The sequence below is a fragment of the Wyeomyia smithii genome, chromosome 2 (genome assembly GCF_029784165.1).
Source record: "Wyeomyia smithii strain HCP4-BCI-WySm-NY-G18 chromosome 2, ASM2978416v1, whole genome shotgun sequence".
NCBI classification, from domain to species: domain Eukaryota; kingdom Metazoa; phylum Arthropoda; class Insecta; order Diptera; family Culicidae; genus Wyeomyia; species Wyeomyia smithii.
Genome location: NC_073695.1, coordinates 208,565,981 through 208,585,212, shown reverse-complemented (window position 1 = coordinate 208,585,212; position 19,232 = coordinate 208,565,981). Strand labels below are relative to the sequence as shown.

Genomic DNA, 19,232 nt, shown 5'->3' with positions numbered 1-19,232 from the left:
ATATGGACGCAGAAGTAGCAGAAGAAGAAATGCCACTAGATTGATTTGCTTACTTTTTTTTCCACTACTTTTTGTTTATTGTTCCATGTTTATTTAAATGTAAAAATAAACTTTTACACAAAAGCTACATTATTCTACAATATTTTTCTTCATGTAGTCCTTCAGGAATGGGGTGAACTGTTAATTCTGTACATCACATCGTCAACCAGCATCAGCTTGTATGTGTTCGAGAGTATCTCATCTCCGATGAAAATATCCTTCCAGATTTTCATTACAGAATGGAAAGAAATATACAGCTAAAATAATAAACACTACGCTACGTCCACTAGAAGATCTCGCCGGGAAGTTCGAAAGAGAGCTAAGCATTGCTTTTTATGTGCTACCGAATAACATTCGACCGGTGCTTCAATACGAGTGCTGGTTGTCTAATTCCTAGAAAAATATATCACAATTCTTGTATCATTCAGAAAAAAATGGTAAGAATCAACTTACTTTCAATGCTTTTACATCCAAACTTGATGGTTATCAAACTGACTCTCTGAAATAAACTGATTAATACTGGTGTATCCGATTTGACGTAAAATAAAAACAATTAGCTCGAGCGACGAATAGTATAGGGCGTATGTAAACAAAGAACTGCCACAACGACGAATCATTAGGGTGTATGTAAAAATTACACGACAAAACGGCGTAAAACATTTTTTTATCAAATTCGCTAGGAAAATGACAAAAAAACAGTATGTTGAAACATACAATAAAAACATAATTTTTTCACTTAACTCTTGCTAAAATCAAACCCGATCATAGAGCAAACAATTTTAAATAGCATTTATTCATACAAATAGAAATTTGTTACTCCATTTTCTCAGATTCTTGCTGATGTTACATACGTCTATTTGAAAACTCACGCTTGAAATGATCATTTCCGTGCACTCAAAAGTAAGTAAATCATTTTTATCTAAAAGTACCTTCCCGCACAGAAAATCTGAATTACGTCAAAAATACGTATATTGGGGTTTTTTTTGTGGCGTCACCCTGTCATACTTTTTGAGCTCTTCCATTTTGTTCAGTGTACGGTCGATTCATTCGCTGTCAAACTTTCATTCGTTCACAACGTTCACAATTCATTTTTTCACAACCCAAGCAAACAATTCGATATTTATTTGTTTACCAACGCTTTCCCGTAATTTACAAACTTTATTCGCATCTATTTTATAGTAAACCGCTATCATGAAAAACGTACCGCTTGAATAAATCAGTGAAACATGTAACAATTGTACAATAATCAATGTTTACCTAATCCACCTCCAAAAGCCACTATTTTCACAAAAATGGAGCGAATTTGTAGACTATGCTTGCAGGATGGCCCCAACTTAGGACTAATAGAAGATTATGCAGTTGATTGGGCTGATCAAAACGAAGCTGAACCAGAGGATTTCTCCCAGCTCATCCTTCGCTATTTGTCCATTCAGGTAAGAAAGTATCACTTTCTGTAAAGCGGTGTTCCGTTGCTGTGGCTGTGGGTGTCGTACAAATAGCAGATCGTTTTAATTTTCGCAAACTTTTCAGGTAGTTAAGCAAGAACCCACCTCGGATACAGTGATTTGCAGCAGTTGCCGTTCCGCTATTTTAGACTGGCATAATTTTCGAGAATGTTGCCTTCGGAATGACGGAATATATTTAAAACTTCTTTCTGAAGTTTCGTCGGTAGACCAAGAGCTGCTGCTGGGATTAAATACTGCCAAACACGTTATTCGAACAGACAAGCCGAAACAAGAAGAAGTAACTGAAGATTATCAGGAACCAATTGATAACGAAAATCGCAATTCGTCGCCAATTGATTTCTATGAGGTTGAGATAGAAGAGCGAGGGGGCTCAACTAGTTATGACAACGATCATGAGCAGCAACCGGAGCAGGAATCCATTGAAGAATTCCCTTCAAAAATACCTCTTAAGAAACGCGGACGGCCGCGAAAAGAGCGAGTAAATCGAGAGCCTTGTGTTAAACAACAACCAAATGCTTCTGAAGTTGTAAAAACAGGAAAGAAGCGCGGCAGGCCCAAATTGGCTGTTAAAACAGAGAGAAGAGCAGAAGTATGCCCGATGTGTGGAAAGTTTATCAAAAACATGTCCGAGCATATGAGAATCCATAACAACGAAAAGAGGTATTAATCTTGATTCGATTTATACATTCTTTAGTTAATTTCAATTCCTTGTAGACATCAGTGTCCGTTTTGTCCAAAAGCGTTCGTAAGCGCCTCCAATTACAGTTCACATGTTAATATCCACACGCGCGCGAAGATGTACAAATGCGATTTGTGCGATAAACAATACCCTATGCTAAACGGGTTGAAACAGCATCGAATAACGCACTTCAAGGAGCGAGTATATCTCTGTCCTGTTTGTGGCAAGGCTTATTACCAACCTACCGGGCTGGCACGGCATAAACGAACTCATTTCGAGGAGCCGAAAATCAAGTGCTCCGAGTGTGATAAAATGTTTCTTTCTAAGTAAGTTTATGATTTATATTGTTGCCGTAAACATTAAACGATCAACTGTATTTTACAGTGGTGATCTCCGTAAACATTTTACTAAGCACTTGGATGAGAAACCTTTTGCTTGCGAAATCTGTAGCAGGGCGTTTAGGAGGAAGGACAATTTGGTAACGCATATGAAAACCCATCGATTGAATGCTAAACAAGGTAGTGCCACTGTTCTGCAAAGTGATGTTCCACCGTCGAATGAACAATCGGTGGAAGCCGAAGGTTGAGATTGAAGGTACTCTTCATATATTGCGTCTGGTTCACACTAATACCGCAATAAAAATAGATTAACACAGTATTTTAGCGTCATTATTGCGAAATATTACTTTCGAGTGTCGTTATCTCAAGTGCTAATATTTTCTCAAGTGAGGTGACGCTCCCATTGTGACAACATTTTTGTTTTTAAAGAATCAGCAAATTATTTACAATATGAAACATATTCTTTCGTTTCTTTTTGTTCATACCGGATTAAAACATCGAACCATCTTACATCGACTTTAATGTATTTACAGTGGACTCTTTCAAGCAGTCCACGTATGTTATTTTTTTTTTCAATAGCACAAACAGTTTGAATTATAATAGTATCTATTAAGCAACAGTTGTGTTTCTTCTTCATAGTTAGAATCCCCACAGATTTTCAAGATTCAGTTCTAGTTTTTGGTTAACATTAAGATTACTCTTCACATAGGACTCAAAGTGTAGCGACGTCTAGGCTTTTCCTTAAAAATACGATCTTCTGTTTTCCCTAGCAATCAGTTTCAGTTCGTTAGGTAAATTTCTATCTAATAACTCGCGCTTGGATGTGCAAAATGCGATAGTCGTATAGTTTTACTTGGTTACAACACTCAAAATAATGCTCTAAACTTATACGATTATCAGTTTGACACGATAAATCAGCGCAAGTTGCAAACCGTTTATAACTTGCACTAACAAATGTAGTAAATAATATCCTTTTGTCAAGATGGAACCACGGACGCAATTTTTTCTTTCTCTGTGTTACATATCTGGACATAAAGTTTTAAAGCTAGCGATGCAAAAACAACGACTGTCTGTGTTAATATTTAGTAATTACCAGAATCTTGCTCGATCGAATTTATATAAATTCAAAATTCATACAAATTGAATAACCTGTTTCTCTCGACTGCCACGTTGAAAATAAAAAGAAATCTTACCTAATAGTTATTACAATGCAGGACGTAGATAAGTAATTCAATCAATCCCTGAAAGTGAAACAAGTAGGTATTATTTGTAATATATTATTTAATATAATTAAATTTATTTCAAATTTTAAAAATAATATTTGAGGCATAACTGCATATTTGACGTCAGAGAACGTTTGACACAAATACTTAGTTTGGTTTTAGATTGATTTGAAAAAAAAAAAACGCTTAAATCGAAACAAACATCCTTACGGAAATCGTTTCATGAAATGCAAGAGAAAGTTGAATTTTGCTGCTACAAACCAATTGTTCTTGTCGAGGTAGAAAAACGACACACTGTTGATCACAAACACCAACAAGGTACCTATCAGCAATACCCAGTCTGCTCTTTATCTGATTGACATGTAAAATGTGTTCTTTGCAGTCTAAACGGCGGCTGCTTCAACCTCATAGAATTGAATTCACAGTTTGCGTGGCAGTTTCAATTTATAGCCGGCAATAATTGAATTTTGACGCATAGACCTATCAACTGAAATATGGACGAATGATAAACGGAAACTGAGAAAGCATATGTATAGACGGTTGCGAAGACACCTGTCTATACCACCCATTGAACGGCAAAACCACAGCGGTGCTGATAAAAAGAAATCCTATTTTAACTAACACCTGGTTTCCACTTGTAACGATGGGGAAGCATCGTGATTATTTCATGAATCATTGTGTTGTTTTCATTTACGCCTTTTGTAGATAAATATACGGAGAGGTTGCTACAATTTTACCTGTTAGAACTGGATTTAGTAAGTTTCTTCACGAGCAGTTAGAATATAGATGAATTTTCAAAATACCACAATGACGAAAAGAATATGACAACCGTAGGGATAAGGCGACTAAAGGATTGAACCAGAAAAAGGACAAAACTACTGCGGGAAAATACTACAGGAATCGGAACGTTTAAACTCAACCTGTATTAGAAAATACAAAAGTTTGCGTTGTATTATAAACTGACAGAAGTTGAATCCCCTGACTTGTTCAAAAGTTCGAACAAAACTCAGGCTCGACAAAGTTCCTCCATCGTACCAAAATAAATAGAATACTGATGGTTAACCAAATGAATTCAAACCAGCTTACACACACAGATATCAATAACTAATAAAATTCTCTTCGAAAGAGGAAATTCGAAAAGCTACGTGTAAATATAACTATAACGTACACGATGCACACAAACTTCATACAGCTAACAGAATGAAACATATTCATAACACGCATCAATCGATAGTTCCTTTTTTCAAATGACTCATTCCATAACCCAATGCTGCTGCTTTCTGTGAGTAATCGCTATCAGCTGGGTGTACAAATAAAATGTCTCAATTGTGAGCAGGCAGTTAAACAAGTCAGAATCGAGCGTATGACACTATACAGAACTAGATGTGCTATAGTGGCACGTAGCGGACCGTCCAATAAAAATACATCACACGCCCAACGGCAAACAAACGTCTGATCACCCACACTTGTGAGGTTTTATTTGCTTCCAAACTTTGAATCACATGATAGCAACCAATTTGAGGGAACCAACTAGCGCATGAATAAATTGCTCCGTTATCTTGTTTAGACGCTCCGTTATCTCTCACAGAATTATTATTCTAACAATTTCAATAGACTTATTTGATGAAACAATAACTTAAGATTTGGATAAGAAATCACCGTTTGTCACTGGGAATCGTTTATCGCTATCAACCTACCGTGCGTTATGCTGCAATTAAGAATCTAATCCTCGCGCCTTCCTCTTGATCCTCGCGTATGGACCGATGGCTGGATCAGTAATGAAATCGTAGAGCACTCTTGACCATGATGAATGCTGTGGGATGGTGTCATAGAATTCCGGTGCAATTCGTTTTACTTCAGGCAAGTACCGTCCTGGTACTGCCGGAAAATCGTGATGTTCGTTGTGATATCCAACGTTGAATGTGATCCAGTTCAGCGGACCGTAATAGGAATAAGTTTCAAAGCCTTTGGCAAACATGTAGTGTTCGGAGATAAAATGGCCCGCAACCGGATGTAAGCCCATTGCCAGCAAAGATCCAATCACTAGATAGAACATAACCTTCCAACCGAAAAAATATACGACTATGGTGTTGAAAATAAGCTGAATTATTCCATTCACGATTTCCAGCTTTTGCGGGGGCTTCGGGTTCACGATGAGTGGACGAAAGATGTAAAATAAGGGTTGAAGGCAAACCCAAATAAATTTTCCAAGTGTATTTGAGAAGAGTTTTGCTTCCAGTAGGGTTGGCAGATCAGTGTCAATCACTTCATCTCCCTGGTATCGATGATGTTCCAGGTGATACTTTTTGAAGCTCACGGACATGGGCAGTCCGATGGGTAGATTGCAGAAAAATCCAAATAGACGATTCGCCAGTGGCCTCGAATGTCCAAATGCCAAATTGTGAGCAATTTCATGACATGCCAGCATGAGCGAGTGATTGATGACTCCGCCTAAACAGTAAGCCAGCAGAAATATCATCTTCCATGACTGATCTTTCATTACAAACAGCATTGCAAATTGGGCCAGAACCATACCCGTGGCAACCCATTTGAATTGTGGATCATAACCAAACAGTTTCTTGATTTGGGGATACTTTTGCAGAATAATTTTACGTCGGCTAGCGTGCGGTTCCTCGGTATACGTCCACTCGAAGTCTGTCCGGGAAACGTGCTGTCCCATCCTGAAGTACTTTTCTGTAACTCACTGGTTAATTAAATTGTGCCTAAATAAATCATAACCACTCCTGCGAAGAAGAAAAACTTAAACTGCACAAAACGCTGAACGGGTTTTTCGTCACTGACTTTTGCTGGCCGGGACCGCCCGGTGACTTCGATTCACCGAATACCTATACAGCTGTAGGGCATTAGTGTTGGTCTCAAAGCCGACCGCATCTCAAAGGACAGTATATAGAGTTTATGTGGTATACGTCAAATGATGCATCAACCAAAATAACACTATGAAACGTTTGAGTGTACTGTGCGAAGAGTAACGTTTCCACCGTACGGATCTGGGATGCCACATTTTAATCTGTATTTTAAATGTCGAAAAATCGTTAACAGAGGTACAGTAATAAAAATCTATTTTTTGCGAAAAATTTGTACGATGTCTGCTGTTTTTGCAAAAATCTGTAATCTGCATGAAAAAATTGTTCAAAAATCTAGATGAATCTGTATATGTGGCATCCCTCGCTCTAGTCAGGAACTGTAAAGAACGGTACACGGAAAACGAAAAGTACCCATTTTCATATCGATTTCACTCAACGGCGTCGTTCCGTGCAAGTAGCCAATTTTGAGTAGTTGTAGAATAATTCAATAGAAGGTATAAAGCACTAAGAGTAACAATACGTAAAAAATACCCAACGTTTAGTTCAATCTTTTAAACTATGCCTTGGGTAGATTTCAGTTAATTTCATTCGATTGAATTAATATTATATATTAATCTATTAAATCTATCTCAAAACCTACTCACGTACCTTCTAATTTGGTGTAACTGGTTTTATTAATTTCCCCTTTAAGTGCCTCCGTTCCTAGCTCCATTCTCACAATGCAATTTTAATCTTCTTCTTGATTGGCGGCTATTATTCAAAAAAAAAAAGAAGCACAAAAGCACGTTCTTCATCTAATATCACTAATTTATAACCAAAACTACCAATATCAAAGATATCTCTGCCACTTTCGCGAAATCAATTTCTTCACGCGGGTTATGAATTTTCAACCAGTTTGATTTTTCATCCAATATTGGGTTTAAACTACTCATTATTGACTTTTTGCCAAAACACCATCATTGAGTAAAAGCATGTTTAAAGTAAATTAAGTTGAAATGACTCAGCAATAGCATTGCAAAACTACCCAACACGTAAGTTGTATAAGGTTTACATCATTTCAGGTAGTTTGTACCCTCCGGTTGGGTAGATTTTGTTTTCCGTGTAAATATCGCAATAACAGTGGATTGAGTAAAGATCAACCGAAATAAAAGAAACAGCTTGCAATGAATTATAGTGATATATGAGCTAAATGCATAAGAATTGTACAGTATCGGTTGTACCAAGAGGGTTCAGAACCACAACGTAAGGGAACCTTAAACGAGGGTCTATTCTCGAAACAACTTCATACTAGATTCAGATCGACAAAACCCGGAAAGAATTAGCTAATATAGACCAACTTTGTATTGATGATGTATTGTTGTTAAAATATTTCTTGAATTATTTTATTTATCAGTCAATATGAAAATATATCATAATGAGTTATTGCAGTAGAACATGACATTCGACCTACTAATAAGTATTATTTTCAATATTTTCAAAATACTAGAAATAATGCTTATCTGGACCACCGCAAGGAATGCCCGAACGAATCGTTGTTTAACTTCAGCTTCGATTCTGTCTTTATAAGCGGATGATAATGCATAATATAACGATAGCTCATACGTCGAGGGACTATCCCTCGAGTAGGCTGTTGCGCACGTTTCATGATTATTGGCTATGCTGGTAGTAAACAGTTTTGACGATCGACGCTCAGGTCTAGTATGGGCAATTTGAAACATTGCGTAGCACAGAAGTTCCCAAATCGTGCTCCGCGAAGCTTTGCAAATGCTTCTCGGCGTTTTAAATAAAAAAGAAACTAGCCTCAAAAAATAGATTTTTTGATGTTACCTTTCCAGACTCTCCACTCGGCGGAACACATTTGCAAATCAAAATGTTTGGCGGAGTACCTGCATTTTAAATCAATAAGATAAGCTTCCTCAATTTGCGCATCGATTAAAAATCCTGGTGACCCGCCAAATATTTTGGCCTGAAACAGTGTCTAGCCGAGCAAAAGATCTGGGAACCCCTGGTTTAGCAGATGCATGATATTGCACGACTATTTTTAGTGTGTATAATTCTTGACACGCCGACGGAGTGTGAGTGTGAGCACACCTTCATGTTGATGCTCGCTCTGCGTTTTCCACGTTTTCACATACACAAAACTCACTGATGAATCAAAGCGATAACAGTATTCATTCATTCATTAAAAGCATCAGCTGTTTACTTAAAATCCGTTGTCGTAGAATAACCGGCCAAATGCGTGTAGTGCGGTAAGCAGTGTGAAAAACAATGTTTATCCTCCGATTTTCCACCTGGATCGTGTATGTTGTGTACTTAGTTGGAACGAGTATCGTGTACATTTTCCTAAATGGTTCGTATCTTCTTTATGAACATTACTACGGTACCACGGTCCCGACGAAGCAACAGTATGAGTACATTATAATCGGTACCGGCACTGCGGGGTCAGTCATTGCTACCGGAATACCGTCAAAGGATGTGCTAATTGTTGAGGCTGGCTCAATGCGTCCAGCTATAATGGATGTACCATTGCTACAACCTCTATTTCAAGGAACCTTTTACGATTGGCAATATCGCACCGAAGCACAAGAGGCTGCATGCAATGCGCTGAACGAGAATCGTAGTGCCTGGCCTATGGGAAAAGTCTTTGGCGGATCACATGTATTCAATAATATGATCAACTATCGGGCAACTCGGGAGGACTTTCAAGAATGGTTCGAAACAGAAGAAGAACTAACTATGTTTATGGAACATTTTGATCATTGGGGAGAAGATCTATCAACTGTTATGGAAATGCAGAAATTTTCAACCGGCTTAGATAGCGCATTTATAGAAGCAGCCGCGCAGGCTGGATTAGACAGTTCGTTATTCTATCGCCCGAACGTAACTATGAAAGATGGAAAACGTATGACAACCAGCCATCACAGTTGGACTAACATGCTCAAATCCTATCAAATAGTTTTCAACGCTGAAGTAGAGAGAATAATTATCGAAAATGGTCATGCAACTGGAATCATATTTAACAAAAATGGCAAGTCAGTCGAAGGGAAAGCATCTAAAGGCATTATATTGGCAGCAGGAACTGTAGGAAGTACGAAAATCCTTCTTCAAAGTGGAATCGGTCCTAAGCAACATTTGGAAAACGCTGGTATATCGGCGATAATCGATTTGCCAGTAGGAGAAAATTTACAGGACCACATTACAACGGGAATGGATTTAATACTTCTTTCGCAACGAATGCCGATGGGATTGATGGATATAGTGCATCCATTGAACTTGTGGAATTATTTCTTCAATAATGGTCAAAATTCGTCGATATCGTTCGGTGGCTGCGAGTGTCTGGGATTTGTGAATTTGGGATCAAATTTCACTCATGACATTGGATTCATGGTGCTGCCAGTAGGAATAACTGTAGATGCTGGTGCGCACCTTAGAAATCTAATCAATTTGCGACCGGATGTTTGGAGTCAATATTTCAAGCCAATGGTCGACCAGAACAAACAGTCCGTCACCATACTTCCGATACTTCTTCATCCTAAGAGCAAAGGTTATATAAGAATTAACAATACTAACCCACGTTCCAATCTTATTATCCATCCCAACTACTTACGGAATCCGGAGGATGTCCAAACTCTTATTACTGGTCTCAAAATACTCCAACACATCATAAAGCAACCGGCTATGCAAGCGTTGGGAGCCGAGATAAACCCAATAGCATTTCCGGGCTGTCAAAATCACCAATTTTTGAGCAATTCGTACTGGGAATGCTATATAAGGGCACTAACGCTTACTCTGTACCATCCAGTTGGAACATGCCGAATGGGAAATGCAAAAGATCCCGAAGCCGTGGTATCGAACCGAGATTTGAAAGTGCACCAACTAGATAATCTTTATGTCGTCGACGCGTCCGTACTTCCTAATTTACCCAGTGGAAATCCCAATTCTGTTGTTATTGCGTTGGCCAACTACTTTCTAAATAAAAATTTTCCGAATGTATAAAACAGCAGTATTTTCATTGTTGATCGGTATATCATATTCGTTAGGGGTCGTCCACATTCCACGTGAACAAGTTATGGGGAGTAGGGGTACGCAAATGCACACATTATAATGTCCACGTGGATACGTTTAACAAAATGAAAATCTACCAAAAAGTACATTGACTTATTATAAAAATTTTACAGATATTCTGTTTTTTAGGGTTGTTGTCAGCTATATTTGAGATAAATTGAAATCACTTTCGTTTTTATTTTTTGGAAAGATTTTTTAGACATGTTGAGAACCTTTTGAAAATTTCGAGTAAGATTAAGCGGCTCGAAATCTACAGTTCACGCCGTCAGGGACAGGAAGGGTGCACCTCATCAGCGAAATTCTTCGAGGCAAGAAACTATGAAACCGAAGACATTATGTTGGCAATACGGTCAAATGCATTTTGTGAAGGACTGCGTTTTCAACAACCACCTTTGCATGGACTGCAACCGTATTAGCCACAAAGAAGGATACTGTTCTTGTTCGAAGAAAACGAATCAAACGATGCAGGTATTCTGAAGGCTCCTGCTTCTAACGATCCACCAGCTGAACATGAAGAAGTTCAAGAACTTCCTATGCCACCATTAGAAGCTCCACCACAACTCATGGCTAAAAAACAACAACCCCTCGATACTGCTGAACAGCTACTAGACAATGAAAAAAAAAGTTCCTGAGCAGTTAGACGATGAAGAGCCAGAAACCCCTGATCGACCTAGACGGCTCATTTCGCTGCCTTCCAGATTCCAAGGGTAATGGCTGTTTTAAGGGGGGAGATGTTACATCAAGGCAACCATCAGAGTGGAAAATTTGATTATTCTCTGTCCAACCTCGAACAGAAATAGATGTTCTTTATTAAAAACTCTTATGTTCATTTAAACCCTTGGACATATCAGTGAGCAAAAGTAAATTTATTTTTTTTATTAACACTTAACTAAATTAAACTGTAATTTAATTTACACTAAACGTACCGTTGAAAGATAATAATAACAATGTCGGTTATTAAAAACCATCTTCCTTTCATCCTCCGCAAATCGCTCCAGCGCTAATTCAGTAAATTTTTCACGATTGTTGTTAACCATCTGCCGATGAACACTCAGAAAGCAGAGAGCACTCAACCGCTGTTCAACCATTGTTGACCTCAGCCAGATTTTCACGCGACGTAATGTGATGGACGAGCGTTCAATCGTGCATGTTTCACATGGCAGAGCAAGTGCAATTTTCATTACTTTCTTAGTCGCAGGAAAAAAGAACGGGTTTCAGCTAGCAGGTCTATAAGATCCAGCTCTTCCAAGTTCTTACGGTCTGCTCTCATGCTGCTGCAATGTTGGTACCAAACTTCCGCCTCTCCAACAAAATTGTCAACTTCGTAAAAACTACGAAACTTTCGGTTTTGCGCTTGAACTCTTCCAACTACATGCGTATTACGTTAGCGGGATGCAGCAAGGACAACGCGTAGGCAGGTGCACTATCTTCACCGAACCGTGTTCCCAAAGAGGTTATAAGAGAACCAAGGTAAGGAATTGTCACAGCTCGGTTCCAATACTCCAAGCTAGTTGATGTAGGCGCATTTGTACTTTCGCCGCTGCAATGTCTTTGGTGGATCAACTGAAAAACCTGTTCAATTCCAAACAACATAGGACGAGCATTTTAATCAATTATTTTTGATCTGGCTTATACTTTACACGGATGTTTCTATGGGCAAACAGAAAGGAGGGGGGGAACGCCCCCTGCCCCCCTCTGGCTACACCTATGGAAAGTACTGAACAATTTGCTACAACTGGACAAAAGCTTAAATATGAAAAATAAATCAGGACGCTCCAAATGGGTCTCAAAATCAGGACATGTCCTACTAAATCAGAACGGATGGTATCCCTAGCTTTGTGACATCCCTAAATCATGTCTGATTGAGCTGAAATTTTGCACAGATTAATGTTTTGGATAAATGAACAAAATGTACATAATTAAATTCGATGATGACATTTTGCCTTTCTCCTAGAAAGGTATAGCAATCACTGAAAAAACCAAAGGTACAAAAGTGCTCCAAAGGGTCGAATCTCGTATATCAATCGACTTAGTTCGACGAGCTGAACATTTTCTGTATGTGTGTGTATGTGTAAGTGTGTGTATGTATGTAACGGTCTCCCAATCTCACTCGATTTTCTCAGAGATGGCTGGACCGATTTTCATAAAACTAATTGCAAATGAAAGGTCTAGTTGTCCCATAAGACCCTATTTAATTTCATTGTGATCGGACTTTTAGTTTCGAGGTTATGTATCAAAATGTGAAAATCACAAAACTTCATTATCTCAGAAACTACAGAACCGATTTTAACAAAATTGGTATCAAAAGAACAAGCTTGTTTTTTGAAACATTTGTAAAATAATAATAATTGGACATGTAGTTCAAAAGTTATGCAAACAAACGTGTTTCAAACACTGTTTAAACTCACTCACTTTTCTCAGAGATGGCTGGACCGATTTTTACAAAATTAGTATCATATGGAAAGTCTAGTTGCCCCATAAGACCCTAGGGACGATCCATTAATGATGTCACGCAAAATTTGGAAAAAATTAACTCCCCCCCTCCCCCTTGTCACAAGTTGTCACAACTTCCTTGATCCCCCCCCCTCTTAATTACGTCACGTTTTTATATCCCCCTCCCCTTTCTTTGGTGATAATTGATTGAAATCGAGAAATTTGTTAGGAATGTATTTTTTCTTAATAAGAACGATTTTACTGAAAGAAAAACTGAAACTAAAAGGAAAAGAAGATTATAGAAGATAACTAGAAAAGGCGTTTAGTTCTTAGTTCAAGGTTGCTGCTGATGGAGTCACATATCGACGACATAGAAAGCCGAGACATTAACTGCAGCATCATTGCTGATTTTTGAAAAACCATCAATATTTAGTTCCTCTTCTTCAATCAATTCGCAATCCAAATATTCTCCACATGTTACAATAACCAAGCGTTTTTATTTACGTTTTGTCACAATTTTTGTATTGATTGGATTGAGAGACACTAAAAATTAATGAAATTGCGCTGTCATTCAAAAATGAACATGCAGGGTGAAACAGAATTAAAGAACATTTTTAGGGAGAAAAAAATTGTCATTTATTTTATCTAAAGCAAATCTTAAGCAAAAAAGGGGATCGTAGAACTATAAATGAATGATGCAAATATTATAAATAGTTCTGAGTTGATCTCTGTGGTTAGGTATGTGACTTTTTTATTTATTTTTTTTTTGTTGAAATGTGATGTCACAATCCAGCTAACCCCCCCTCCCCCATATGTCACAATAATTGAAACCCCCTCCCCCCCTAAACGCGTGACATCATTAATGAATGGTCCCCTATTGAATTTTATTGTTATTGGACTTTAACTTTGTCCGTTATGTATAATAATGTGAAATTAGGCTATGACAAGAAACATGTTTCTAAGACTGTTGGAACTCACCCACTTTTCTCAGAGATGGATGGACCGATTTTCACAAAATAAGTTGCAATAGAAAGGTCTAGTAAAACCCTGGTAAAACCCTATTGAATTTTATCACAATCGGACTGTAACTTTGTCTGTTATGTATCAAAATGTATAAGTTATGAAACTCCATTATCTCAGAAACTACACAACCGATTTGAACAAAATAGGTATCAAATGAACGGGCTGTCTTTAAAACCCCTAAATAACGAATTTTATTATGATTCAACATGTAGTTCGAAGGTTATGAAAAGAAACGTGTTCAGAAAACTTTATCAAATTCACTCGTTTTGCCAAAGATGGCATCACTGATTTCAACAATCTTAGTTTTAAATTGGAGGCTTAGTTGCTTTATTGGTACCCATTTAATTTGATTATAACACTGGTTGACAAAATGCTGCTCTAAAGCTAATAATAGTTGCCCTAGAAAGAAAAAAAATCACAGGAAAAGCTATAATTTTTCATTTTTTCTTAGTTTGACCTTCGGGGCAACACGTGTGTTGACCAGTGTAATCGGACTTTAATTTTATCCATTATGTAATATCCATCCAAATTGTAAAAATATTGAAAATTTCTTCTTTCAAAGGTTACACGACTTATTTAAAGAAAACAGGTGTCGCAAATTTCGGATTTCAAAATGAAGTATGAAGTTGATTCCCGGTCTCTGAGCATCATCCCGGGTACTGAAAAACTCACATTGGGTAATTTTTGTCCCTTTTAGACTGGTAGAAACCGGAAGCTACTGCCTAGAAATTTAAAATGGCGTCTGAAGATGATTTCTGGCCTCCGGATACCCCGCTTCCCCAAATCGTATTGGATGATGTTTGTCACTTTAGGCTGTTGATCGGAAACTGTCGCCATCCTCGCCATAGAAATACCCAGATTAGGCAGTTCGGCAATTTTATGATGGATTTTATGATTTATGATTATCAGGCAACCAGAAGTGGTCATCTGGATTGAAAATTGGGTTTTAGGTCGGATTTTGGCCACTGGGTATAATCCAGGTTTCAAGAACCCATATTGATTGGTATTTGGCCATTCATTGGATGCCTCTCATAAACGATCAGTAATATCAACTGCGTTGAAGAATTTTAATTTCACTGATAAGATCATTCAAATTAATGTATAAGGAACAACATTTATTTATACATTATTTGAAATCTACTGACTAACGTTGGCTTAAAGAATCTGAATATTTATAGGCAGTATATGAGTACAAATCGATTATACCACAATCGAAAACAAAACCGCATCATAAAAAGAAAAAGAATTTAATGTTATTTGCATGTACACTACCCGTCATAAGTTTGGAATCGCTTTACTGAGTATTACAACACCCAGTTTGAATATTGCAACACCTCCCGAAAAGTTTAGCATCACCTGGAATAGGCGGATATCTCGTGTTTTTGACAACCTAGAAAGTTGCGGTTTTCAGCAAACTTGTTCAGAAGGTCAAAGGCTGTATGGTGGCCAATTCAGTGTGAAAATTTACCGCTAGGTGGCGCTAGTGGGCACACAATTTGTCGTAATTTGAACCTAACTAATCTCACGATTCCAACCTGCTAGAAAGTTACGGTGCTCAAACTTGTTCAGGATGTTGAAACTTCAACTTATCGCGCGAATATTACTACCCAGAAATTTGCGGTCGTCGGCTAGTGCCACCAGTTGTGGTCAAGCACGTCAAAACACAGTATAACGTCGCATATGTGTTCCGAACTATTCCATTGAGGCTATTTCCATTACAATTCAGTGTCAACACAAATCAAAATCATCCAATGTTCTAATTAAAATACGACTTCGACGACCTTGACAACTTCGGCAACCACCAGGACAAGTGTTTTTGACTTCGTGTATACATTTCGGGTGTCTACTCGTTGGATGGGGCTTATATGCGCTTTCTCGAACGCACCATGTACTGAAGTCAGAACCACTCGACTTGCATGTAAGGCGACGGCGTTGCGTGTTCGGTCTCCAGATTGCAGCGGAAAGTAATACGGAATGCCCCCTGTGGTAGTCAAATCCTTCAATATCGGATCAGAGGCAAGTCTATTGCAACTCTTTGTAGCCGAGGTAATCAATTTAGTCGCGATATCGTCAATTTTCCCCATTGTAAAACGGGTTGTGTATGCTGCTGATCAAACTGTCAACATACCAACACAGTCGCATGCTATATGTTGTAACCTCCTCAAATGAAAGCACTTCTTTAGAATAAACACACACAAGCTTACGTATTGTGTGTGGTGATCAAATTGTTAACATTCAAATTGGTTTCACTTCGTCATGTGTAAACTATCAGTGTAAACGATGTGATTATTGAGCTGAACTAAGTTCGAAACGCTCAAAACTGCATACACACTAGCGCTACTTGGCGGCTGAATTCCTCACTATACTGTCCGCTAATTATAAGCCCTTGACTTCTTGAGTAACTTTGCTGAAAATCGCAACTCTTCAGATGGTGGGATTATTGAGCTAAATTGCGTTCAAAACTTCATACACTAGCGCTGCGTTGTGGCTGAATTCCGAACTCCAATCTCCAATCACAAGCCCTTGACCTGCTGAGCAACTTTGCTGAAGACTACAACTCTCTAGGTTTTCAGAATCAAGAGTTAAAGTTACATTTATCTGCCCATATCAAGTGATGCTAAACTTTTCAGGGTGTTGCAATATTCAAACTGGGTGTTGCAATACTCAGAAAAGCGATTCCAAACTTATGACGGGTAGTGTATATGTGTTAATTTGTATCCATATCGTCGGTTAAGTGCAACTCTGGCACAACTCAAAAAACATAGTTTCGAGAAAAACGCGTTTGAAAATTTGCCTCAAAAATTAATTTTTCGATTTTCAAGAAAACTTTGAAGTTTAAGATTACCAATCCTTATTAAACTCCTTTGGGTCTATTATGCACATATTACGTGCTCACTTTGTCCAAGTTAAAACCTTATTTTTACTAACTTTATGGAGAAATTTCGATTTGTTCAGCAAAGGCACTTCTACTCATAACTCTGGAATTTTTGTGATTTTCGAAATCGGATTTCGTGTGATGAAACGAAACAGTATTTGGCATCGTTTGCTATCAAAAACTCAAAGATGCAAAATTTTGAGTTGTGCCAGTGTTGCACGAAGCCGATGATATGTTAAATTTTAAATGTTTGGTATAGTTGTGCTGTTGGCTACAAAAAATTTGTTGTTTAGAATGAACAACAAATCCAGCAGAAATAATCAAGGTGTATTTTTTAAGTGTTGGAGTAAATCTATTTTAACAAATTATAAGTTCGAAGGAGAAAGGCTGGGTCTCACCGCTAGGTGGATTAATTTAGGTTTTCCTTACATCCTATTGCCACTCTAATGTACATGCGTGAAACAAGTAAGCCAAAGTGAAAACGATCAGCTTCAAACGCAATGAAATTTTTGAAATTTAGGTACGTTTTTTCGCATTCCTCTAAAACTTCTGATTTGGATTACAATTCGAATAATAATAACAACAAATGAAATTTTTATTTTTTTATCTGTTAAATATTTTAATAACATATTGCAATAATAAATACTAAAATAGCAATGTACCATTACTTTTCTCTTTCTTAGCTTTCATCAAGGTAAATTTCCTATTTATTTAGAACATTATTCAAAAATCACCTATTTCAGAAAACTTTCTATTCTGATACCTTTCAAATCCACTTTAAAAACACAACTCTAGAATTCATTCTTATGTTTGTTCCCAAGCATGCAGGTATCAAAAAAGAAAATAATAATTTCCTGCCTATTCTATCACATCTTATTTTAGATTCTCCATTCAGTTCAATCTTGTGAAGAAACCGTTTCCTTTTCCAGAGGCTTTCGCTTTACTCTTGCATACAGGCCGACAGCAGGATCTGTAACAAAGTCATACAGCACACGGAGGTAGGATGTATGATACGGTATTGTCTCGTAAAACTCTGGTGCGATCTTCTTTACTTCCGGCAACCTGCTTCCGGGAATTGATGGAAAATCATGATGTTCATTGTGATAACCAACATTGAAGTGGATCCAATTCAACGGACCGTAATACGAGTATGTCTCAAAGCCCTTTTTGAACATGTAATGATCGGAAATCAAATGTCCGGCAATCGGGTGAAGACTTAACGCGAAAAACGAGGAAATCAACAGGAAGGACAGCATTTTCCAGCCGAAAACGGCAACCACCAATATGTCGAAAACGAACTGCACTACGGCGTTGACGATTTCCAATTTCTGGATGGGCATAGGATTTACGAAGAACGGCCGAAATACAAAAAATGTAGGTTGCACAATCAGGTAAATAAGCTTTCCAAGTGTTGTTGTAAACATTTTCGCTTCCGCTATTGTGGGAATGTCGTGATCCAGAACCTCCTGTGATAAGTACATGTGGTGCAACGTATGATACTTTTTGTACGTTATTGAGAACGGCAAACCAATTGGTATGTTGCACCACATCCCAAAGTAACGATTGGCCAGTGGTCGTGCATGGCCAAATGCCAAGTTGTGAACGATTTCATGACTAGCTACCATAAGAGAATGGTTGATCACTGCACCGACGAAGTACGCCACGAGGAAAATCATTTTCCACGACTGGTTTTGCATCACGTATAGCATGAAAAACTGCGCGAACACTAACGCGGTAACCACATACTTGAGCCTGGGATCAACACCAAACAGTTTCTTAATTTGCGGATATTTCTTCAACATGGCGTTCCGCCGAATCACGTGTGACTGTTTGTTTTGGACCCATTCGAAATCGGTTCGCGTCACGCGTTGGCCCATTTTGATCTGGATTGCAGTTGCGTATTAACACGTCACTTGCTAAAGGTCGACTGGATAAGACAATGGATTTGGAGTCCATTATATAGTGTTTCAGCGATGAAGTGACCGTCATCAAAATCCTTCGAAGGTCACGTCGAAAAACAAAAATGACTGCGCAGTTTTACTCCATTACTGGTTGTGCTAAACGATCATTTAAACGGTGGTCATGCTATCAGCTTAATTTTTTTGTGCGAATAAAAGGTGCAGCCCTTAATATTAGGAATGAAATGTAGAAAAATTCACATTCCTTTGCTGTTCAGAGGGAGGCCAATTTCTGCCCCCTGCTTCCAAGCATAAAAATTCTGTCCAACATATTTACAATGCCCGTCCCGTCCCGTCCATTCCAGGCT

The 19,232-nt window shown here is 38.1% G+C and overlaps 4 protein-coding genes across 4 annotated transcripts; 2 read left to right on the top strand and 2 right to left on the bottom strand.

Annotated features, from left to right (window-relative positions):
• The first annotated feature begins 1,086 nt into the window (after positions 1-1,086).
• Positions 1,087-2,839, top strand: LOC129723966 (zinc finger and SCAN domain-containing protein 12-like). Its single transcript, XM_055678482.1, has 4 exons — positions 1,087-1,472; positions 1,570-2,165; positions 2,220-2,510; positions 2,569-2,839. The coding sequence occupies exons 1-4, from the start codon at positions 1,332-1,334 to the stop codon at positions 2,768-2,770; spliced, it is 1,230 nt and encodes a 409-aa protein (XP_055534457.1). The 5' UTR covers positions 1,087-1,331; the 3' UTR covers positions 2,771-2,839.
• Positions 2,840-3,029: 190 nt separating this feature from the next.
• LOC129723967 (sphingolipid delta(4)-desaturase DES1) lies at positions 3,030-6,597 on the bottom strand. The gene is made up of 2 exons (XM_055678485.1): positions 5,443-6,597; positions 3,030-3,763 (listed from the first exon to the last, which is right to left on the bottom strand). Exon 1 carries the CDS (start codon positions 6,423-6,425, stop codon positions 5,460-5,462), a length of 966 nt encoding a protein of 321 aa, XP_055534460.1. The 5' UTR covers positions 6,426-6,597; the 3' UTR covers positions 3,030-3,763; positions 5,443-5,459.
• Positions 6,598-8,689: 2,092 nt separating this feature from the next.
• LOC129720375 (glucose dehydrogenase [FAD, quinone]-like) lies at positions 8,690-10,566 on the top strand. Its single transcript, XM_055671838.1, has one exon. The coding sequence runs from the start codon at positions 8,839-8,841 to the stop codon at positions 10,564-10,566; it is 1,728 nt and encodes a 575-aa protein (XP_055527813.1). The 5' UTR covers positions 8,690-8,838.
• Positions 10,567-17,637: 7,071 nt separating this feature from the next.
• Positions 17,638-18,890, bottom strand: LOC129722655 (sphingolipid delta(4)-desaturase DES1-like). Its single transcript, XM_055676267.1, has one exon. The coding sequence runs from the start codon at positions 18,841-18,843 to the stop codon at positions 17,863-17,865; it is 981 nt and encodes a 326-aa protein (XP_055532242.1). The 5' UTR covers positions 18,844-18,890; the 3' UTR covers positions 17,638-17,862.
• Positions 18,891-19,232: the final 342 nt, after the last annotated feature.

Bases quoted from the DNA above. Each gene is read 5' to 3' on its own strand.
- LOC129723966 (XM_055678482.1), top strand. From the start codon at position 1,332: ATGGAGCGAATTTGTAGACTATGCTTGCAGGATGGCCCCAACTTAGGA. The intron at 2,166-2,219 runs GTATTAATCTTG...AATTCCTTGTAG, and splicing joins ATCCATAACAACGAAAAGAG to ACATCAGTGTCCGTTTTGTC. The intron at 2,511-2,568 runs GTAAGTTTATGA...TGTATTTTACAG, and splicing joins GATAAAATGTTTCTTTCTAA to TGGTGATCTCCGTAAACATT.
- LOC129723967 (XM_055678485.1), bottom strand. From the start codon at position 6,425: ATGGGACAGCACGTTTCCCGGACAGACTTCGAGTGGACGTATACCGAG.
- LOC129720375 (XM_055671838.1), top strand. From the start codon at position 8,839: ATGTTTATCCTCCGATTTTCCACCTGGATCGTGTATGTTGTGTACTTA.
- LOC129722655 (XM_055676267.1), bottom strand. From the start codon at position 18,843: ATGGGCCAACGCGTGACGCGAACCGATTTCGAATGGGTCCAAAACAAA.